This window comes from Ciconia boyciana, chromosome 3, assembly GCF_034638445.1.
Source record: "Ciconia boyciana chromosome 3, ASM3463844v1, whole genome shotgun sequence".
In the NCBI taxonomy this organism is placed as follows: domain Eukaryota; kingdom Metazoa; phylum Chordata; class Aves; order Ciconiiformes; family Ciconiidae; genus Ciconia; species Ciconia boyciana.
In genome coordinates this window covers 111,078,840-111,102,446 of record NC_132936.1, presented here as the reverse complement: position 1 = coordinate 111,102,446, position 23,607 = coordinate 111,078,840, and the positions used below count along the sequence as shown (strand labels likewise).

The 23,607-nt window shown below is 45.7% G+C and overlaps 1 protein-coding gene across 1 annotated transcript; it reads left to right on the top strand.

The window, feature by feature from the left end:
• The first annotated feature begins 201 nt into the window (after positions 1-201).
• Positions 202-22,320, top strand: KCNK12 (potassium two pore domain channel subfamily K member 12). Its single transcript, XM_072858455.1, has 2 exons — positions 202-553; positions 21,425-22,320. Exons 1-2 carry the CDS (start codon positions 202-204, stop codon positions 22,318-22,320), a joined length of 1,248 nt encoding a protein of 415 aa, XP_072714556.1.
• The last annotated feature ends 1,287 nt before the right edge of the window (positions 22,321-23,607 follow it).

Here is a 23,607-nt window from a genome sequence, read left to right as displayed (position 1 = left end):
GGGCGGGCGGGCGAGGCCGGCGGCCCCGGGGCGCCGCCGCCAGCCGGGCGGGCAGCCCCGCCGGGGGATGACTCAGAGCCGCGGCCCCTGCAGCGAAGCCGCCGCCGCCGCCGCGCCGGGCTCCGCGCCGCGCCGCCCCATGCCCGCGCCCCCCGCCGGGGGCCGCCCGCCGCCCGCCGCGCCCGCCGCGCCGCGCACCGGATGATGCCCCCGCGGGGGGCGGCGGGCTCCTGCCGCCGGCGGCGCCTGGCGCCCCTCAACGAGGACAACGGGCGGTTCCTGCTGCTGGCCGCCCTCATCGCGGCGTACCTGAGCGCCGGCGCCACCGTCTTCTCGGCCCTCGAGAGCCCGTCGGAGGCGGCGGCGCAGCTCCGCTGGAACCGGACCCTCCACAACTTCAGCCGCATCTTCAACATCAGCCTGCCGGAGCTGCGCGCCTTCCTGCGGAGCTACGAGGCGGCCATGGCCGCGGGCATCCGCGTCGACGCCCTGCGGCCGCGCTGGGACTTCCCCGGCGCCTTCTACTTCGTGGGCACCGTCGTCTCCACCATAGGTGAGCGCCGCCCCGACGGCCCCGCGGCGGAGGCGCCCGCCCGGGGGGTGCTGCGGCCCCGGCCCCGGCCCCGGCCCCGGGGCGGTCGTCGTTATAGCGACCAAAGTTTGGGGGGAGAGGCGCCGCCGCGTTGCTATGGCAACCGGGGGCCTTGCAGCCGGGGGGGGCCGGGTCCCTGTCCCCCGCAGCCCCCACCGCGGGGGGTCGCGGCCCCACCGCTCGCCCTCCGGCCCCGCCCGCCCCGGTGCACGGAGCCAGGGACCGGCGCTGGGCTCCGCTCCGCGGCGCTCCGGCTCCCGCTGGGGCGGCAGGACGGCTGGCCGTCGTGGCAGCCGGTGCCCGGGCCGGCCGCGGCGGGAGCCCCGTCCCTCCCCGGCAAACTTGTGCGGCCGGCTGTGCGGTTGCACGGCTGGGCTGCAGCCGGCCCGAAGGAGCGAGCGAGCGAGCGAGCGGGGCTGGTCGCCCTCCGAGCCGCCCTGCCCGCCCCCCTGCCCGCGGCGGGATGCGCCCGGTGGTCGAGTGGCTCGTTACCGGGAGGGGCGGCGCGGGGGCTGATAGCGGGCTACTGAAGGTGCGGAGCGATAGCCAGGCTTTCGCCGTGCCTGACCGCTGAACTTGATAGGGGTTTTAACTGCTGGCAAAGTTAAGATGCGTGTGTGAATAAAGACATGAGCCACACGAAGCCGTATGTCTCCCCGCTGTACCGTAATACGCGTCCTCAGGACGTCGCTGGCTGCAGCTGACTGCAGTTATTCACATCCCATGGGTGTTTAGGAAGAGCAGCACTTCACGAGCAAATGGTGAGTTGCGGGGGGAGGAATTTTTTTTACTCTAGAACTACCATTTTTTACTCTAAAATTTTTTACTCTAAAAGTGCCGTTAAGAGCTGTCGTGTGGGAGATTTACTTAAGTAAAGCCGTGGCTATCTGCTGCTCCCCGAGTACTGCTTGAGAAATCCTGTCCCTGCAGACGCAAGATCTTGCCGATTTTCTCTCTCTGCCAGTTTTTAAGTTTTGTAACAAGCCAGTTGTCTTGGGACTCCTGAGCATAAATGTCAGGCTTTCCCTTTATGAGAGAGGAGGAAACGCACAGCTCATTATTGCGCTTGCATTCATTAGGTTCGGAAAATGTTTTATCAATAGTGACTAATCTGTATAATAGAGTCGTGATGGTGACTACAGCAATGTTGTCAAGTATCCTTGCTTTTTGCATTGAATAATTCATTTAACTTTTCAAGTACATTCAATAGTCCAGTCATTAAAACACCATTTTAATTGTTAGGCCTTCTTCATCACAAGAGTATATATTTTTAAGAGGTCATTATGACTGACCTGAATGGATGGACAAAAAAAGACAGTGTATTAACAAACCCACTCTTTCCTTACACCTGCTGTAGCAAACAGAGAGATCTTCAGGAGATGTGTAAACGCAGATCCATTCACTTCTCCGCCAACCCTGGCTTCTCCTCTCTGTGGTTATCAAAATGTCAAATGTTTCCTCTTTGTTTGCAAGCATTTGTTTGCACCTCCACTTCATCGCCCTGTCTCCAGTCATTTGTACCTGGGCAGGGAGAATGAGAAACTCAGCAGGGTTTTTTGGCAGTCTTGACAGGTGTAAATGGCTGAACCAAGAATTGTGTTTCTCATATTCCTGTAGTGCAGCCTAGGGCACCGCTCTCTCTTTATAGTAAATAACGTCTACATCTCTCATACGCGAGATGGAGGCTGAAGATTGTTTTTCCCGAGCTACAACAGAGGCCAGATTCTGCCAAGCATTTCCCGGAGTAGTACCTTCTCTTGGCCTACTACCTGCTAGTACTTCTGGATTACTTAGAGTACTTAGCGTGAGTTCAGCGAGCCTGCTGTAGAGCAAGGCTTTGCTGTGGGTGGGGAGATGCAGCAGAAGGTGGCTCGAAGCGAAGCTGAGTTGTGCCTTTGGGCACAACGAAGGCTGTGGCAGAGCTGCTGTGCTGGGGGTGCAGAGCTGCACGGCCCCGTCAGGAGTAGTGTCTTCTAGAGTACCGGCATCCCGAGGCTGTTGCACCCCGTGCCGGCAGAGCTTTTACCAGCTACCTGTACAGCTCCTGCAGAAGAAGAGTGTTGTGGTTTAACCCCAGCCAGCAACTAAGCCCCACACAGCCGCTTGCTCACTCCCCCCGGTGGGATGGGGGAGAGAATCGGAAGAGTAAAAGTAAGAAAACTCATGGGTTGAGATAAAGACAGTTTAATAAAGTAAAGCAAAAGCCGTGCACGCAAGCAAAGCAAAGCAAGGAATTCCTTCGCTCCTTCCCGTGGGCAGGCAGGTGTTCAGCCATCTCCAGGAAAGCAGGGCTCCATCACATGTTAATGGTTACTTGGGAAGACAAACGCCATCACTCCGAATGTCCCCCCTTCTTCTTCCCCAGGTTTCTATACTGAGCATGATGTCATATGGTATGGAATAGCCCTCTGGCCAGTTGGGGTCAGCTGTCCCAGCTGTGTCCCCTCCCAACTTCTTGAGCACCTGGCGGAGCATGGGAAGCTCAAAAGTCCTTGACTAGTGCAGCAACAACTAAAACATCCCTGTATTATCAACACTGTTCTCAGCACAAATCCAAAACATAGCCCCATACCAGCCCCTATAAAGAAAATCAACTCTATCTCAGCTGAAACCAGGACAAAGAGGAACTGCTGCCCCCACCTCGGCGCTTCTCCTCGCTTGCCTCTTAAGCTGCTGCAGCTTGTGGAGAGGCAAAGCCCTGGGTGAGCTCAGCAGTTTCTCCATGGGCAAGGTTTCTTCCACCCCACAGTTGTATTCAGTTATTGGCGGCTGTGATTGCCCAGCAAAAGCAAAAAAAATCCCAGTGAATTAACTCGTTGTCCCGTGAAAACCCAAAAGCTGTCCTCATAATGAAACGTGCACAAGGCTTTCTCGCTCACAGTCGCAGCACGGGAGAAACCAAACGGTAGACATCAAAATGTCACCTGGGGGAGCAGTTCCAGAGCCATTCTCTTGTGGCCCCTTTGTTCCCTCCCAGCCAGCTCATTTCTGTACCTACCTACCTGGAGTACCTTTGATTCCGTCAGCTCAAACACCGTATTAGCCTGGTTCAGAGCAATTTCACTGGCCTTCGTGTCACAGTTCATTGACAAGGAGAATGCTGTCTTTACTCAACCTCGCCAAGAACTACCAGACATCTAGAGTCAAAACAGCTTGCCTTCCTCAACAACTTAATCAGTTACATGTGTCAAAGCAACTTTTATTACTCCAGCTAAACACACTCCTATCCTAGCAACGCATCGGAAAGCTTTCTTACTCACTGCTTAACAAAGAGCAAGTAGATGCTGCGTCTGTCAAGGGTAAATCACCCACAGGTTACTCAGCCTCTTATCTGTGAAGGATTCCAACTTAGAAAACTCACTGGGTCTTTTCAAGTCCTCACTCTGCTCTCACTGGTTTAATAAAACTGTTAAATCCTTCATATGTAGGCATCGAAATACAGTCAGCGAGGGACAGGGCTGCAAGTTTTCCTGGGGTTTGTGTAAGCTGAACAGAGGGAGGGAGACTCCAATTCTTTATCCTTCTGTGAACACAAGGGTTAGGCACAGTTGGGCTTGGAGAAAACTCCATCCACCCTCCCTGAGCAGGGCCTTTGCGGAGCCGAGCAGCTCCCCCCTTCGTTAGGTGCTTTGTCTCCTGTACTTGCCTGCCTGCAGTTCTGCACCTTCCCTAATTACACAGGGACGCAGTCAGACCCTCTGGGTGAGAAGCATGTCAGTGGGGTCTTTAAGAAATGGGAGAGAGAGTTGAAATGAAATGTTAAGTCTAATCTTAAAGCGTTTTCCTGAATAGCCCACAAAGCGAGCAGCTTACTGTCCATAAAACACCCTCTTGATAGCACTCTGGGCATTCATTTTTTTATTATTGCATTGTTTGTGGTTGAATAATGAAATGTTGAGTCTATTTTTCATTAGACACATCTCGATTTTCAGAGCCATGTAAGAAAATTCTTCGTCCTAATTTCTCATTGCTTGTTGTCAGTCTACACCATTTATTCAGTCATTATTTTGCAGTCCAAAAGGTGTTTTCTCGTAGGCATTTATTATTATTTTTGTCCTGATTTCTTTAAGGAGCAGCTAGGTGAAATTTATTCTCGATTCATTGGTCTAACTGGCAGTAGACTTTGTTTTTCAGTTGAGTTTTTTTCCTTCCTACCCCAAATACAAATCACAAATAGTTCCCAGCACGTTGTTAAAGACTGAAAGCAAAGCATAACTCAGCCCAGTTTTCTTCCTGGTGAAATGTTGCAGAGTATCCGTCAGGGCATCATCCGTCAGAGCTTTCCCCATATTCTAGTAGCACAGATTCATTCTGCCTAGTGCATAAGGCAACTCCGGGATGCCCGAAGCTCTGGATTTCTGACTCAGTCCATGAGTCTAGACTCTGTATCCAAATTTTTTCCTCTCTTAAATGTTAGAATAAACATTAGGTACCTATATATTAAAACATATTGAGACATCGACTTATTACTAAATTTGGATTTTAAGCTTCTTATGTGTAAGTACACATTTCAAAATCCTTTGGAAAATCAAGCGATACAATTGCTTTATAGAAATCCATACCAGGCACTAAAAATGAGGTCAAAAGAAGTAGTCCAATATGCAAAAGTGATTTTTCAACATAATATTTTTAAAAAGTACCCTTACTGTGGATGGCTTGTTTTGGGATGGAGCATGTGTGGGTTATAGGTGCTTTGAGAAGGGACGAAATCATGCGAAGATCTTGCCTCTGTACAGCTGTGCGAGGGTTACAGGTGTGTAGGGCACAGGTTTGAGCAGGACTGTTCATCCTTTCTTTGTGCCTGAGGTATCCTGTTAAATGACTCGGTATTCGTGTGGACTGACAGCTCCACCCAAAGGGATGGGGCATGCTCTTCTCTGCTGTTGTCTCAAAGAGATAAGTCACAGCCCTGCGGTGCCATGGGCTTTGAACCCACATGAAGAGAGGCCACATAATGAGAGACGTAATCTTTGGTATTTTCTACCAGCTAACTAGCTCCTGGCAGCTGCGCTCTCCTTGCTTAGCATGTCAGCTGGGTTAGACCCCCTTCTGTCTGGGTCCTTTGTAGGGACCCAGCATCCTCAGCACATCATTTCTGCTTGTGCCCCACATCCTAGGCACCATAACCACTCACTTCTAAAATCTCCTCTGGCTCTGGGTTGTAGTCTTTTGAGAAAATCTGGAGGCCCAGATGTGCTGAAGGCGATAATTCAGTGGAAGTCACAAGTGGTGTTCCCCAGGGCTCAGTATTGGGGCTGGTTCTGTTTAATATCTTTATCAATGATCTGGACGAGGGGATGGAGTGCACCCCCAGTAAGTCTGCAGACGATGCCAAGCTGGGTGGGAGTGTTGATCTGCTTGAGGGTAGGAAGGCCCTACAGAGGGACCTGGGCAGGCTGGATTGATGGCCCGAGGTCAATTGTATGAGGTTCAAAGAGGCTAAGTGCTGGGTCCTGCACTTGGATCACAACAACCCCATGCAACGCTACAGGCTTGGGGAAGAGTGGCTGGAAAGCTGCCTGGCAGAAAAGGACCTGTGGGTGTTGGTTGACAGCCACCTGAATATGAGCTGTCAGTGTGCCCAGGTGGCCAAGAAGGCCACTAGCATCCTGGCTTGTATCAGAAATAGCATGGCCAGCAGGACTAGGGAAGTGATCGTCCCCCTGTACTCGGCACTGGTGAGGCTGCACCTCGAATACTGTGTTCAGTTTTGGGCCCCTCACTACAAGAGAGACATTGAGGTGCTGGAGTGTGTCCAGAGAAGGGCAATGAAGCTGGTGAAGGGTCTAGAGCACAAGTCTGATGAGGAGCGGCTGAGGGAACTGGGGTTGTTTAGCCTGGAGAAAAGGAGGCTGACGGGAGACCTTATCGCTCTCTACAACTACCTGAAAGGAGGTCGTAGCCAGGTGGGTCTCGGTGTCTTCTCACAAGTAACAAGTGATAGGATGAGAGGAAATGGCCTCAAGTTGCGCCAGGGGAGGTTTAGATTGCATGTTAGGAAAAATTTCTTCACTGAAAGGGTTGTCAAGCATTGGAACAGGCTGCCCAGGGAAGTGGTGGAGTCACCATCCCTGGAGGTATTTAAAAGGCGTGCAGATGTGGTGCTTAGGGACATGGTTTAGTGGTGGACTTGGCAGTGCTAGGTTAATGGTTGGACTTGGTGATCATAAAGGTCTTTTCCAACCTAAACGATTCTATGATTCTATGAAGTGATGTGCAAAAGGCAGTCAGACAGCTCAGCAAGTGCATGGTCAGATGTTGGACTGTACTGCTAGGAGCCAGGGAGTGAGCCTGCCCAAGAGCAGGCACTTCACATAGTAATTTGGCAAGAAATTCCACAGATAACTGAGTTGGTCTGAAGGCTTTAAGGGGAAAATATATTTGCCCCGTCTTCTTCACTGATATATTTCAGGATATGAATTTGAGCTGCAGCTGGGGAAGGTTCTGGCTCTTTGCTTTCCATGAATGCAATTTCACTGTCTATATGGCCAACGCAAAAGGTGACAGTCAAACCAAAGCATGCACCTGATCAGCATCAGTGTTATGTTTTCTCAGGGCTCTGCAATTCTCTGAGGCTTGCGCAGGCAGCTTTCGCAGAGGGTTCAAATTAGGGGGCAGTTGCCTCCGGAGTTGACCTTCTTGAAGTCAAAAAAAAAACCAAACAAAAACCAAAAGAGAAAGCAGTTGGGAGAGCAAGTGGTATTATTAAGCTGTAGTGTCAGGTTATTTGTCTTTGCCAGCGTATATGCAGTCTGCAGCCAGCATGTGAGTGTGTTTCAGCTTGGTCTGCTGCGGCCAGATCTGATTCCTTAGGTGCGTGCGATGTTTTGATCAATGTGCCGGTGGATATCTGAAAATTATTTTCTCACCCTGGTAGTCTCGATAAAGAATGGAGAGCAAAAGGCTCAGAGGTCAGCAAGTCGATGGTCAGCATATTTCTGTGGAGAGAAGTGATCCTACGGTGATTTTCCTCAGATAAGGACCTGGCACCATAGCAATGTTTTCTACTTGCTGTAGCTTCATGGGAGTATTAACTTCTTTGGGTCCCACTGATGGGAATTTCCTAAATGTGTGGGCATAGGTTGGGTGCTGTGAGCAGGAAAGTAATTAAATCACAGCTTGCCTTCTTGTAGTTGAGAGCAACAGCAGGAAGCTTTACTTGGAGTACATCCATGTAATTACGCGGGTGACTTGAGGTGTCCCCACTGAAGGGTCATGGTGAAGTAATTTTGATCCTAAATTTGTTGGGTTTTTATTCTAGAAGGCAGGAGAGGGGAACCCCAGTACTTTAAATAAATAAAGCCCTTTATACAAGAAAAAAAGTTTTCTGAAAATGTTATTTTAATCAGTCTCAGTACTGCTTAGGGTTTACCTGCCCCTGTAGGGTTATGCCAGACCCAGAAAGTGAAGCTATTACTGTGCTTCAGTCATCTAAATTGAGTGATTTCTACAGAGCACATCAGCTCAGATTACTTAGTCTAAGAGATTCCGAGGGTTCTTAAATATTAAACCCTATCTATGAAACCCTATGTTTCAAAACACTAACATCAGTGCAATGGAGATCTATTTGTTGTTTTACGGCTGGAGACGTTAAGCCAGGGGACGACCAAATTGCACTTCTTTTCACTGTGGGTCTGGACTTTGGGGTGCTCAGCTGGAGCACTGAAACCTGGGGTCTCCGAACTGAATGTGGAGCACCACAGCATCTCAGAGCAGTCACCCAAAAAGCAAAACCCGTCTATAACATCAGGGAATAAAGAATTTGCCTGGCATCATGTGAGATACGGTCCTGCGTCTCAGAAGTGAGGGGAAGTTTTATATTCACTTACTGTGTGCTGGTTCAGGTTTGAAACAAAGACAAACTGGAGCTTGTAATCAAGGATTCTCAATTTTTGCAGCCTTCAGGGTCCCTCTAGCTCGGGAAATTGAAGGACTAATGTCTACTTAGTGGGTACGTACCTCCCGCTTAGCAGGACATTCAGTTTGGTCTTCAGTGATATTCCTGCTGGGCAGCAAATACCTGTGGTATTTGGTTCCCTATGCATTTACAAGACCCTGGAGATGAGATTGCAAACCAAACATTGGTGGGCTAAAATACCACTTTGACAGCTCTCCGTCCGCAGAGGTGACATGCATGGCTCCAGCCAGTTGGTCTGTATTACTAAGCAAACTCCCCGTAAACCAGTTATCGCCCCTGTAATAGCAGTGAGGGATCATAATTACTGGGCTTATCAGCTGCCCTGTTTGCTGTGGGCTCGTAATTCCAAATCCTGCCTGAAACCCTGCGGGCTGTGTTCCCATGGAGCTTGGCCAGTCCCTAGCCTCTGCCGTCCCCCTTTGTTCTCCTGGGGATATTCCCCCTTTCCTTCTCTTACAGCTTATCTAACGCTCCCCGGTCACCTGCCTTTCCCAGGCACTCTTAATTTCTGCTGCCTCCCTCCCAGTTAGCATGCCCTCCTGTACTGATGATTCGTTTGCTTGATTAAATTTGGAATATGTTTCACGTCTTTGCAGTCTTTCAAGTTAATAACTACCAAAGAAGTCAAAAGTAAAGCTTTACAGTTTCTTTCTGCTCCTAATCACACCTGTCCCTCTTCTCTAGTGTTAATCCTGCTATTGACCCTCATTTATTTTTTCAGTCTAAATCTTTCTCCCTTCTCCGATTGTCCTCGGTTTGACACAGACCATATACACTTCATAATTTTTTCTCACTTCTACTGATGGGTCATCTTTGCAACCACACTGTCTTGCGTTTCTGCAAACTTTAATGGCTCTTCATCGTGGAGAGAAGAGGAAAACAATTATAGGACAGATTTGTTGGCAATTAACTTCATGTAACAATATCCACTCCTGGTGTTGTGCTGGAAAATACGATGTTATTTCTTTATTTCAATGAATGCAGTATTACCTTGTCTTTGCAGCTATTGAAGTCAATGAGAATTTTACTTCTTGCTGTAGTAGTATCAGGCTGAGAGCAACAGAAAACAATTTTTAGTATGAGACAGCCTGATATTATTGGAAACATAGCCTGTACCCATGATCCATATGAGCCTTGCTTACCTTTATCAAAAGAGACAGTTTTCATAGTGTGTGAGCACCAAGTGCCTATCTGAGTGCATTTTGGGAGAAAGTAGGTAAGGACAAAGATTAGGGTTCATGCTGGTGAACATTTGAAATGTGAAAGTCCTCCTGAGCACAGTAAATCTTAGAAGTGATAATAAAACCTTTTGTGAATAGGAACACTTAAGTAGCAAACAGAATTATAACCTAAGGGGCAATTGCATAGCAATCCAGACAAATCAAATATGTTTAATTTTATATCTCCTCAATAGCCTGCTTCTGCTGAAGTCAATAATAGACCAGTCTACAGAGCTTTAGGAAATCCCACCTTACTCATTGTATTGGCACGCTAGGTTTATAAAACAAATGTAGGTCTGATGTTGCCAGCACTTACTGGTGCATGACATTACTGTTAAGTAATACATCTCTGAGCTCAGTGCGTCTGTTGATGGCTATGGGTGGCACACCTAGCTATAGACATCGGAAGGCTTCAGTGCAGTCTCTCTTGAATCAAACCAAGAGAAGCAGAAAGAAAATTAAATCTAATTGCATGAGATGAGACAAAGCATTAGCAGCCTTTTCAAGTAATTAAAGCTTTGGAGTGCAATAAGATAAGAAATTGAATGGCTTGATGTTAACGTATGGGATTACTTATGTAGGTGAGGCACTGCTATTGCTCGTCTTTAAAAATCCATAGTAAGTGCTCCTTACTCATTGATGAAAAAAGTGATAACACCTTGATAACAAATATAACCCCGCAGTGATTCCTCAATGAACTTTAAACTTTCTGAGCTTGTACCACGGCAGCATCTGCCCCCTTAGAAACGATGGGCCAAATGTTCACATTCATTCTCAAGTCTTAGGCAGGCAAATTTAATCAAGGCAGAAAGAGCCATTAGGAGAAATTTGCCCACGTGAGAACTAGATGAGAAACTAATTCAGTAAATTTCAATTAAAGAAAACGGGAGATAATCCTTTTGGTTATTCATTATTCAATATTCTGTCATCTCTTTGCTCAGACCGAGTATTGTGCAAGCAATATATTTATCTCATGAGGATAAATAAAAAATACAGTGTCACTCGTGCTCATCGTGTATGGAGTCGAGTCTACTGTAAGCCTTTGATGATGGAAATGACTGCAGTGTAAAGATCTTCAATCCAAATGGTGATTTTAATGGAGAGTGGGGGAAAAACTGTGATAAAATGGTTTGTTCATTTACAAAAACTGCTACTGGCAGAGCTGCGAGGGCCAGGAAAATCTCAGGTAAAATCAAAAGCTCAAAATGATCTTGATAAAGTGGCAAAGCTGTTCAGTATCATTAAATTTAAAAGTAGTCAAGGGAAATGCATACTAAGGAAGGAAGCGTTAAATGCAGAAATAGAAAATGAGAAATAACTGGTTAGTCAGCAGTCCTGTTACCCTATATTTCTATTACAGTTACTTAAAATTGGGTCTTTGTGCCTTCATGAATGAATTAGAAGAGCTGCCTGAGCTAAAAGATACTTAAGAATTTGCTTCTTTTCTTTCAGGTGCAACTTTCTGAAATAAGGGACTCAGGAAGGCATATTTAAACCATTAAAAAGCTGAGGTAGATTGATCAGGTTTTTTTCATTAAATCATAACTGTAGAAGTTTGCACAGAAATTCAGGAAAAAATGGCCAAACAGCGTAAAAGATTTTGCTCTATATGTCTGGTCCTTTTTGTCCTACAGGTCCATCTTTGTAGGCTGACTCTTTGTAAAGCAGAAGAGCTGAGACAGCTACCAAGAAATAGATGTTCTCTGAATACCCGCACAAACACCAATGGCAGAAAAAAATGCTGCAAGTCTCTTGTTTTATCCAGTCAAGAGATAGGCCAGTGATTTAACCATTTGACAGCCTTTCCCATCTGTAAGGCTTAGAAAGCCAGGAGTGACATCTTGTTTTATCAGACTTCTCACATGGGGAAATATGACATACACCCAGATCACTTGTGAAATTCAGATAATGCTATTTCTTAGCCCAAAAGGAGAAGTATCGTGAGAGGTACTAGCACTGGAGTGGCAGTACACGTGCAAGTATTCTTTTGAAGCCCATAATGTCTCAAGAATGTAACAAAATTTGGATGCCATTATTCTTTTTTCCTTGCAGTTCAGAAAAAAATTTTTGCACAACCTTGGGTCTACTCAGGCATCTGAAATGTGACTGCAGGTTTCGATAAACAGCAAAAGCAGGTGTGAATGCTAATGTTTGAAAGACTCCATTTGAAATGACAGGGCATAAGCTTTTTCTTGTTAGGGTGTTGCTTGGATACACAATTATCCACACAAAAAACATTCTCAAAAACAGAGGAAAATAAGAGTGGAAGCAGCTTTAAAGGATGAAAAATTAAGACTGCAAGAGAAATCGACTTTTGAAACAATGTTCACCTGGAATCATATCATCAGCTACATGAGGACTGTAGGAAGGTCTGAGAAGGTGTCAGGTATATGGCTTCAGATATTGGACACATCTCAAGAGAGGGAAGGCCACTCTTGGGGTCCGTGAGCTATGCCTTCATGTATAACCCTGGTTACTGAGACAGACTTTGTGTATTTCTTGGTTATCATGCTTTTGTTTTCTGCAGATTTTTGAAAATAGTTACTCTAAATTCAGATAAGTTTCCTCTGTCCGATAGTGTCTCAGAAACCTCAGTGTTTTAGCTGAGGTTTGGCAGTGCGGTAAGCCAAGGCAGATTGCTTCTGCACACAACCTCAAATGTGAGCAGGGGTTTGATACAGTTCCGACAGCTGTTAAGGCAGGATTTTAAAGACCATTATTAGCCTCTAGTGCAAGGAAGTGTTTTTCCACAGTAATATAACTTAAACAACCAAGAAGCCTGTGGGCTATGTTTTTCCATTATTACCACCACCACCATTTCAGAAGAGAGTATAGCAAAATGTTTTTCACCCAGCTGTTAGGATAAGGAAAGAAAACAAACCAAAGATAGGACTCTCTGATCATGAGGTGTGGAGACAGCCACGAGAAGCAGCTCTGGACTAGCTTAGGTCAATTCCCAAGGAGGTAGGCTGCAACCAAAAGAAAGAGTGCCCTTTTTCTGGAAGTTTTCCTTTGCGAGGTGGTTTAGCGCTAATTCAGCCAACACTAACTCATACTCTTTCTGTTTTAACAAGCTCTTAGAGCACCCCAGCTGTGCCAAGGGGCAGAGTAACTGACAAAACAAGAAGGGGTTTAGTATCATTTGCTTAAGATTTGCCCAAGAAAGGTAGCATAAAATGAAGAAAATAGTTTCAGTCGTGATTGTTATGACTGTAAACCAGGGTCTGGCCCCAAGAGTTTAGCAGAGAAGAAGATTATATTATTTGTCAGAGCAATAAAACCTGAAGCACTGGAAGAAAGTTTATTTATGAACAATATGTTAATGGAGAAGTTAAGGAAGACTGTCACGTCACAGGACACCTCCATCCCTGTACAGTTGAGAGTCAGCAAGAATAATGCCAGCTTGTAGGTCCTGACTTTCTTTTTCTGTGTGCAGTTTGAATTCATACTCCTCTGATTTTCATATTTCTCTGAATTTCATTCTCCATTGTCTTCTTTTAGGAGAGGGCCCCTGGTCCCTCGTTAGAGGGACTGATATCCTGATGCAGGACACTGATTGTGTCCTGATGCAATAGGATTAACCAGAAAACCCAAACATAAGCTTGCCAAAGATTTCCAGCCTCAAGCCCATGACCCTCCCCACGTTTTCCCTGTTCAGGGGGGCTGCTTAGCAAGACCTCGGGCCAGAGCTACTGCTTAGCTGGCAAGGCTGGTGGCTTGGCACAAGTCAGTCCCCGATTGCTTGTACAAGGTGCATAGAGGAGCAGCCAGCCCCGGCCAGGGAACTGTAAAACTGATTTAGAGACACTTCTGCTTCTTCCTTGTGTGGTTCTGCGCCAAAGCAGCTTGGCCAGACGAGATGATCAGCCTCCTTCTGTATTTATTGGGCTACGTGTTTACAATAATGGCATTTAGTAGTGAGCAAGGGTGGGATTTTTGGGTTAGTCTTTGGTATGCACTTTCTTCTCACGCTGTACACAGAAAGGGCAACGTGCAGTACAACTCAGGAAAAAAAGCTTGCCTACTTCTGGTAAATGACTAGAGCAAGAGTACTGCTGCTGCTGGGGAAGCTGAAGCCCCAGTGTTTCTCTTTTTAAGGGTCATTTATCACTCAAATTTACAAAAGTTGGGCCACTTGAGCTGATAAATGTGCCTGCTGTGAGTACTCACTAGAAATTGAAGATCTTTCTTGGAAAGCTCAACTAGAAGATATCAGCGTAGAAAAACACACTTGGGAAACCTGCTGCGAGGAGAAGAAGGTCAACGTACATGAGCAGCCAGGTTTCGAGGAGGTTATTCCTCTCCCCTTTCCTGGGGGACCTTAGGGGGGTACCCCTAATGCCTTAGACCCCTGTCAAGGTGGTAACATTTGAGGTTTCTGAGAAAAAAACCTCACCCCTACTCCTCTCAGGTCTGGTGTATCCTTCACCCTAAATATGTTTTTCCAGCTCTGTCACGCAGAACACCTTCTCCGTAGGACGTGGGTCCCCTCCTCACCTGCCTGCTGACATGGCCAGGTATCAGCCGCACACGGCAGCACCTCCACGTGCACGTACCCTGCCTGCGGGGTCAGGCTTCATATTCCCATCTTCAGTGTATTTCACAAGACAGAGTTTTCCTTGCAGCTTCTTAGCCCCCAACTGGCTGTCCTGTCCCTTTCCTACCAGAGGGGATCCTTCACCACCTTCTCCCCTCCAAAATTTCCTCTCCAGAGCACCCAAGTCCCCTCTTCAATGCGAAGATCGCAGCCACCAGCGCCTCTGGTTACCTCCGCAGCCCTCTCCATCACACCGCTCCCCAGTGCAGGTGCCTCCTGCCCCGTCCCCGCGGGGCAGCCCCTCACGGCATGCCGCTGCTCTCCAGGGTTGCCCATGGGAGCACAAGCCCCTCGCCCACGAGCAGAAATCACAGGTTGCCAGAGGAGCTGGGGAGTCCCGGCATCCCTGACCTGATGGAGCTGCCCTGCTGCCTCCCGGCCCTGGGCACAAGGCGTTGCTGCCCAGCCCTGTCTCTTATCCTCACCCAAGTCACTTTTTGGCATAATTTTAGGTTTGTCTTTGTCATTCACCTCTACAGAAAAATATTTGTACCTCTCAGTCTCTTTTTATACCCTTCACATGTATGGTAACTAACAACTATTTATTAGCTTTACCTTTTAGTTATTTACTTATTTATTATCATGGTTGCTAATTAAATAACTTTTTCTTGTCAAGGAAGCTTAGGTTATTTTAGGCTGACAACTCTATTAATTCTTTTAAAAACCCATGTACTTTAAAGAGGAATGAAAATGTGGCCATGACCTTTCAGGCTGCGCTTTAAATCACAGCCAGCAGAGAAACGCTGAGGGTGATTGATTCTGGTGTGCACTGATGTTATGCATAGCAGCATTTCAGATAACCGATAACCGGATTACAGTTGTGTATAAACAGAATAAAATTGGTACTGTGGAAAGCCTTTAATAATTGCCTGCAGCTCCTTGAAACTCCTTAATGTTCAATTCATCATCTCCTGCCTCTGTTCTGCCAGCGTGGCTCCTTTTGAGTAGCAGTTGTCCCAAACGTCTCACTAATATTTCACCGGTGGAGATGTAACAAGGAGCAACAGCAGTGACCTGGATGGTTTTTGACTACGTTCATCGAGTTTATCATGGTGCTCTTTGAGGTCACAGAATAGGCTGGGCATCTGTTCCCACAATCTCTGGTGGATTTGGTGCATGTATGCACATTTTTATGTACTGAACAGTCATAGGAATTAGAAGAAAAAAGACCTGTTTTAGCCCACGCTGGTTAAGAAAGCAAATTTACAGGACCTCTGACCATCTGTTTACTGTAGGCTTTGGGGAGAATAAGTCCGTGTTAAAAGAATGTTATTAAAATTACAAAAAAGTTAGGAAATGCCAGAAACAGCCTGCTTATTCAACTTGAAGTGGTATATATATTACCAAGGATAGAAAGATAGATAGATAGATAGATGATAGATAGATAGATAGACAGACTGATTGATTGATTGATGGATGGATGGATTATGGGAGTCAGTCCTTAGCATTGTCACTCAGTATTTTCTCCATGGGCTATCTGCTCCAGTACACGGGTCATTGTGCTGGTTTTGGCTGGGATGGAGTTGATTTTCCTTACGGTAGCTACTATGGGGCTAAGTTTTGGATTTGTGCTGGAAGTGTTGATAATACGGAGATGTTTTAGTTGTTGCTAAGTAGTGCTTATACTAAACCAAGGACTTTTCAGCGTCCCATGCTCTGCCAGGTGCACAAGAAGTTGGGAGGGGACACGGCTGGGACAGCTGACCCCGACTGACCAAAGGGATATCCCACACCATATGACGTCATGCTCAGCATAGAAAGCTGGGGGAAAAAGAAGGAAGGGGTGATGTTCAGAGTGATGGCACTTGTCTTCCCAAGTGACCATTACATGTGATGGAGCCCTGCTTTCCTGGAGATGGCTGAACACCTGCCTGCCCATGGGAAGCAGTGAATGAATTCCTTGCTTTGCTTTGCTTGCGTGTGCAGCTTTTGCTTTCCCTATTAAACTGTCTTTATCTCAACCCTCGAGTTTTCTCACTTTTATTCTTGTGATTCCCTCCCCCATCCCACCCAGGGGGAGTGAGCAAGCGGCTGGGTGGGCTTAGTTGCCGGCTGGGGTTATACCATGACACTCCTCAAGGACTGCAAGCTTGTGTACAATACAGGTTAGACCAGCCCTAAAAACTGCAGTGATATCTATCTCATGTCTTCAGACTTATCATAGGTCTAACTTAAAGTTTCTTAATGCACACAGTGCTGGACAGACCACTACCATTCAGGAGCTCTGTTTCCAGATAGTAATCTAAATAAGATCAAATGTGATTGTATAGCAACTTTGATGTTAAAGGCTCTGGCAATGGAAAAGCTCTAAAAAAAATTTACTTTTTGAGCCCAAAGGGGGGTATTTTAATAAAGCGGGCTGACAAAGATGTTAAAGGGAAAGTAAGTTTTTCATTTGTAGTTGCAAATGCAAAGCCAGGTGGAAGAACTGCCTTGTAGTATTCTCACTCCTTGGGTAAAAGCACTGGATGCAGCAGAAGGTTTCCATCTGCGGCAGTTTTGTCGGCTCTGCGCTGTGACCCTGTATCCAAGGCAACTGTTTCTGGATGTTAGGTGGTAAGGAGCTATAGAATAAATGAGAGGTAGTTGGGAAATATCCAGGTATGACTCTATCAGGGGCAATAATGATGAAATGCTAACAGGTGGAAAAGGGGTTGAAGGGAGCACCAGAATCCAAATACGGAATTTTAGTCTCGAAATTCAGAATATGATAATGTCCTCCTTGATACAGTCTACATGTTAGTCAATAAAGAACAACCAAGACTATGCAAAGCCATGAACTAAAGCAAGTGTGCAACAGACGTGAAACAAAATTGGTTGCTCTTAGTTTATCTGCCTGTGTTCTGTAACCCACATCTCTTGGGGACCAGCCCTGTAAGAGCTTAGTCTTTATGTTGCAAGAACTTTCCATCTTGAAGCAGCATTCAGGTTATAGGGGGTTTTTGTTTATTTCTGATAAATCATTTGTTTAAAAAGTTGTATTCAACAATTTTAGTTTCTTTTGATTCCTTTAAATATAACTGCATTATTAAGAGGTGATAGAGGTAATGCTACTCTCATGATCTACACTCTGGGATTTAAAATGATTGCTCAGTTGTGCTGACTTGCTGTATGAGCCAAGTCCCCTGGCAGGGTGCCTCTGTAAGAAGAGCTGAGGGCCTGGCTGAAAGAAGCAGGGACACACGATGCCATGGTAAAGGCTGGAAGACTTTCTTGTGTTCAGTTTTCAAGGTGACCAAAACTTCCCTCCATCTCTGGTTAAATATATCTTTACTGGAAAACTGTCAACCCCTTTAATCTCAAAATATAGTAAGACAAGGTAATCACCAAACCGATTGGCCTGAGAGAAGAGCTCACAGGTACTAAAGCCGCTGTTCCTTCTTGTTTTCTGGCACCAACCATCTCTTTTACCTATAAGAAAGTGGGTAAAAGAAAAGAAAGGAAGAGCAATGGGAAGCATATCACAAGGCACGTAAGTCTTCACGAGTCTGTCTAGTTGCACTACCTCTTGAATCCATCGCCAGCTTAAGTAAATTAAAAGTCCAGATGAGCAGAACAGTAACCACAAAACCTATTATGCAAGTCAGAATGAGGGACTCTAATTGCCAGCACTTACCCATGAGAGGCTGCTGAAGGATAAGCGTTATCTAAGTGTTTTTATCAACTCAGCTCTACTAATTCTGTTTGTTTGGGGAGAATAAGTGTCAGACAGCTGAAATTAATGCTGCCATGGAGCTTGTATCTGAAGTGGTGGGTCAGAGTGGAGCAGAATTAGCATGAGGGAAGTTGAAATATTGTGTCTGAGCCACATAAAATCAACCCCAAGGTACCTGCACAATATATGTCAAGGCCATGAAAAATGCAAAGCACCATTGTGCTTCTTCCCTTGTACTGTCTCAGAAGCACAGGCAGTTCTGGATTAATTCATTTCACCCAGGAGTCATGATGTACTTAGCCTGGAGCCGGGGCTGAGCTCAGGTGTATTGTACAGAACACACCAGGACTAACCCCTCGTGGTCCAGCTGGTGCCGAAGGGACAAACACAGCTACCAAAGGAGGACCCTGTACGAAGAGTACATGAGCACACTTCTATCCGCTAGCTGTTGACCTGAAGTTACTATGTCTGCCGGGTCGTACTTTTTGCCTGTTTTATGTAAGTCTTAGCACTCTCATTGCCATGATGGGTCCTTTCACCTTGCATAGCTGCATGCTGAAATTGGGTAACATTATGCTTCAGAAAATCTTGCTTAAACAGACCGCATCAGAAATATAAAACTTTACCACCTTTCATGAGTGATCACCAGAAAATACTAAAAAGCTTCAGCGCTTTTACAACTTGATCCAAACTGTCACTATCTCTCTTTTTTTTTTTTAATTAATAAATGTGTCTAGCCATATGTGTGACAATAAACCCATTTATTTTGATGGTGATGTTCACATGCTTGCTGTGAAGCACATGTTTGAATGCTTTGCTGACAAGGCATGGGCAAACAGATGCCTTCTCCATAACGAGTTGGCCGGGTATCCCTAGTTGGCATCTGCAACAGGCTCCCCAGCTTCTTCTGGGGACCAGACACTCGTGGCTATTCATCATGAAATGAGAAGGGTCCTGTGAGCAGCCAGCCCGAGCCAGATAACAGCTTCACCCCACAGAGGAGGAGGAACTGAGAGCAGCTTCCCATTCCCCCATGTTAAGCCTGGGACCCCAAGGCAGGCTTTGTGAGATCTGCTCAAAGGTGGTCTTTTAGCACGACAAAATGGAGAGACCGTGCGTCCAGAAAACAGACTCTGATGAACCCTTTGGTAATTTTTTATTTTCCTGTCATACTGTGCAAGTTTTTCACTGTCTTTTACAGAAAAGACTGGTTGTACTGTGAAGATCCTGCTGATGCACTACAGTCCAAATTGCTGTCATGCAGCTGTTTCCAGACATGCCAAATCTGTTGTGAAAGTAGGACCACCTCTTCCCTTGTGCACCGTCATGTCATTGAAAAGATAGTTCCAAGTTTACTTGTCACAAGCATTTACATTCTTTTATCAACAAATGCGAAATTCTGTATCAATGAAGTATGAAGGTAGCACAAATAAATTACCCAGAAAACTACAGCCATTACAAAAATAAATCAATAGATTTCAAGCAGCAATCTGAACTCATTATACAGAGGGAATATTTTCCTGTTGCTGTTTAAAGGTGCGTCATGATAATAAACTGGATTTAATGATTTCATTATGCTCTATGCTAAAAGTAGCTCCTTTTTCTTTGCAAACTTTCATTGATATGGTCTGATGTTGATGTTTACCTCCCTGGATATGTTACTTGCTCAGCATTTTCGTGGAACAATAAAGTGAAGAAATTTCAGCATGTGGATTTTTCACAAACCATTAATTTAGATTAGATGTGGTTACTTATTCATGGGACATGAGCAGTCACCTCAAGCCCATCAGTACACTTTTTGACTGAACTACAGAGTATTTTTACAGGGAAGAATAGCAGAACAAGGGCAATACCTACAGAACTGAGTTTCAGAAGAATCTTCCTGAGACAGTATGTGAAATATATGTAATTCTTTTTCATAAAATAACTGGTATCAGCAAATAACATGGAGTAAACTTACCGTATTTATTTGCATGCAAATTTAAGATCACTTTTGCTGTTTAAGTATCTATAGCTACAAGGCATTACTGCTTACATATAAAATTATGAGAGTCCTGTTTTCGGCTGGGATAGAGTTAATTTTCTTTCTAGTAGCTGGTATAGTGCTGTGTTTTGGATTTAATATGAGAATAATGTTGATAACACGCTGATGTTTTAGTTGTTGCTAAGCAGTGCTTACACTGGTCAAGGACTCTTCAGCTTCCCATGCTCTGCCAGGTGCACAAGAAGCTGGGAGGGGGCACAGCCAGGACAGCTGACCCCAACTGGCCAGAGGGCTATTCCACACCATATGGCCTCATGCTCAGTATAGAAACTGGGGGAGTTGGCCGGGGGGTAGCGATCGCTGCTCGGGGATGGGATGGGCGTTGGTCGGTGGGTGGTGAGCGGTTGCATCACTTGGTTTTTTTCTTGGGTTTTGTTCCTCTCTCTCTCGTTGTTTTCCTTTTAATTACATTTTATTATTGTTGTTGTTATTGTTGTTGTTGTTGTTGTTATTAAATTAGTAAACTGTTCTTATCTCAACCCACAAGTTTTCTTACTTTTGCTCTTCCAATTCTCTCCCCCATCCCCGGGGGGGGGAGTGTGAGTGAGCGGCTGGGTGGTGCTTGGTTGCCAACTGGGGCTAAACCACGACGATGAGTAACGTCAAAAGACAACTCTTGTAAAGAAGAGGTGAATGAATATTGCTGTTGGATCTTTCCAGAGTTTGTATGCTCTGATTTTTCTTTTTAACTGTGTGGCAGTGTTTTTCCCTGCTGTAATTATCAGTCTGCAAGATCCTCGTGCTCCCAGTCTGCCAGGCGGCTCTGCAGCAGCGGTATCTCGCTGATGACTTAAACCAGGGCCATGGCTTTTCCTTCCTTCTGTTATTATATCAAGCGGGCTAGTTGCAGTTGGGATTTGGTTAAGACTTTAAAGTGCTGTTATTTTTAAAGCAATATTAGATCTTTGGAAGGTGGGGGTTTTTTCTGTTATACAACCTGAAACCTTCCATTTTCTCAGCAGGAGTGGTATTATCAGCCCTCGATAACACCAGTGTTACAGTGGGTTGCAGCTTGTCAATAGAGAGCGTAAACTTTCCATCAGGCCACGCTGGCTCACGTGCGTGGGAGCAGGGAAATGGCCTCTTCACCTCGTCTCATCTCGAGGTGGTTTGGGCTCAGGAATGCTTCCACCTCCATTTACAGAGTGGTGTTTCTCTGTTAATACCATCTTTCATCTCTGCGACGATGTTTTATTCTCTCTTGAGTTTTGGTCATCTCGTTGAGCTTTCTGGTGCCTTCTTCATTCTTTACAAAACTCGGTTTCCTTTTGGCCTAAGCTGACTTAGGTAGCACTCCTTCTTCCCAGTGAGATAGGACCTTTGTTAAGTTACATACATCCTGAGCTTACGCATGAGAAAACATGTCATTAATGTTACTCATTTATCTCCACACTTTAGGTTTTGGGATGACCACACCAGCAACCGTGGCTGGAAAAGTATTCCTCATCGTTTATGGCCTTTTTGGGTGTGCTGGGACTATCCTTTTCTTCAACCTCTTCTTAGAGCGCATTATCTCTCTCCTGGCGTTTATCATGAAGGCTTGCCATGAGAGACAGCTGCGAAGAAGTGGTCTCCTACCTCCCAACTTCCGAAGGGGGACAGCTATGTCGGGGGTGGGCAGCCTTGTGGGGTGGAAGCCGTCCGTTTACCACGTGATGCTGATTCTGGGAATTTTTGCTATTACCCTTTCCTGCTGCGCCTCTGCAATGTACACAGTGGTGGAAGGATGGAACTATGTTGACTCCTTGTACTATTGCTTTGTCACCTTCAGCACCATTGGCTTTGGAGATTTGGTAAGCAGCCAAAACGCTGCGTACCAAAATCAGGGATTATACAGATTTGGAAACTTCATATTTATATTAATGGGGGTATGTTGCATATACTCTCTTTTTAATGTCATCTCAATTGTAATCAAGCAAGTTTTGAACTGGGTGTTGAAAAAATTCGAATGCAGATGTTGCCCAAAGTGCCATAAATCAAGTGCCCGCCTTGGACGTCGCAACGCCATCACCCCAGGAGCTCGCCTACGTCGACATAACATCTCAATGGATGCTGATGGACAGTACGACAGCGACACCGAGGGGAGGAGGCTCTCTGGAGAGATGATCTCCATGAGGGAGCTCACGGCATCGAATAAAGTCTCCCTGGCCATTTTGCAAAAGCAGTTGTCCGAGACAGCCAACGGCTACCCGAGGAACGTTTGTATCAATACGAGACAAAATGGTTTCTCTGCGGGGGTGGGTGCTCTAGCCATCATGAACAACCGTTTGGCAGAAACAAGTGATTCTAGGTAGAGTTTTTGAAATTCCTTTTGTTTCTTTAATAAAAATGGTGAGTAGGGTGGAATTATCACTGTAAACTACTGGAAAGTTTTAAATTCAGAGACAGCCTTGGTACTCGTTGGCTTTCAGCATTTTAGTTTCTGGGGGTTTTATAAGTCTTCTCTAATATGCAGTAACATCTTCACGGTAATGTTATAATTTTCCCCGAAGGGCTTTTTGGATGAGACTTGGATGTCTTTGATGCAGAATCTGATGCAATTACAGAAGAATGGTGTGCATGGTTACAATGGTGTCAAAGCCAACATGTTCTTCTTCAGCACATAGCGTGAACCCAAACTCTGGGTTAAAATGCATAAAATGGGCAAGTTCGGCTCCAGATTCAGACTTGGGGTTAATAAGGTTTGGCTAAACCAGTATCTCACCATTTGTTGAAGTCTGGATCTGGCCCCGAACTTTGTACTCAGTGCTCTTCAGCAATTCCTCATAGCAGGCCTGTATATAACATACACGTAGGTGACTGCAGTTACTCCAGCTTTAGGGTGACTGTGCTTCACTTGAATAATTCTACTGACTTCAATGGTAGAGGATCAAATGGGCTGAATTCCCGTGACTATAAATGTTTTTTAGCCAGTCTTGTCTGAAACACTACCTGCTACCTAACTCTTAAAAGTCAGGGGATTATCAAGAACCATGTTAAAATGTGCAAAACTATTCCTACCTGCTGAATTACTGAAAACAGGCAGTTGTCAACTTCAGTACTGACTTCATTTAATGCAAGAGAAGCCAGTACGCAGCTCTGGTGTCAAATGTTTGCATCAACACCGAAATGCTTATTTCATTACTTTTACATGAAAATATGTCGCTAAAATGAATGTAGGCTCTCTGTTGTCCTAAATTTGCATCTTTTACTTCTGTAATATTGTTGCAGAGATTCATGCGATTGATTTCTTTGCAGTTCTTTGGGGGCCCCGATCCTGTACTTGTTTCCCACAATCCGATTGTGAAGGTTATATAGAAGAGCATTGCTTTGGAGCTCCCCCAGAAGCTGGCTCCCCCAAAACGTTGGTACTACATCATAAATTGGCCTAAGGCTGTTGCTACTGTCTTAAGTGGTATTTAACCTGTGCTAGCCCAAATCGCTGAAGAACCAGAAGCATCTTCAAGCAAACCTGGTCTAAGTGTCTAGTTTAGGATGACAAATGGGTGCATAGGAATTACTGCAAATCTCTTTCGGAAATATGTGCAAAGCTCTGGATCATTCCTCTAAATTCTCTATACTATGCCACTCCTTTAAAGCTG

Coding starts and splice junctions, on each gene's coding strand:
- KCNK12 (XM_072858455.1), top strand. CDS start 202: ATGATGCCCCCGCGGGGGGCGGCGGGCTCCTGCCGCCGGCGGCGCCTG. Junction 554..21,424: donor CACCGTCGTCTCCACCATAG/GTGAGCGCCGCC, acceptor TCCACACTTTAG/GTTTTGGGATGACCACACCA.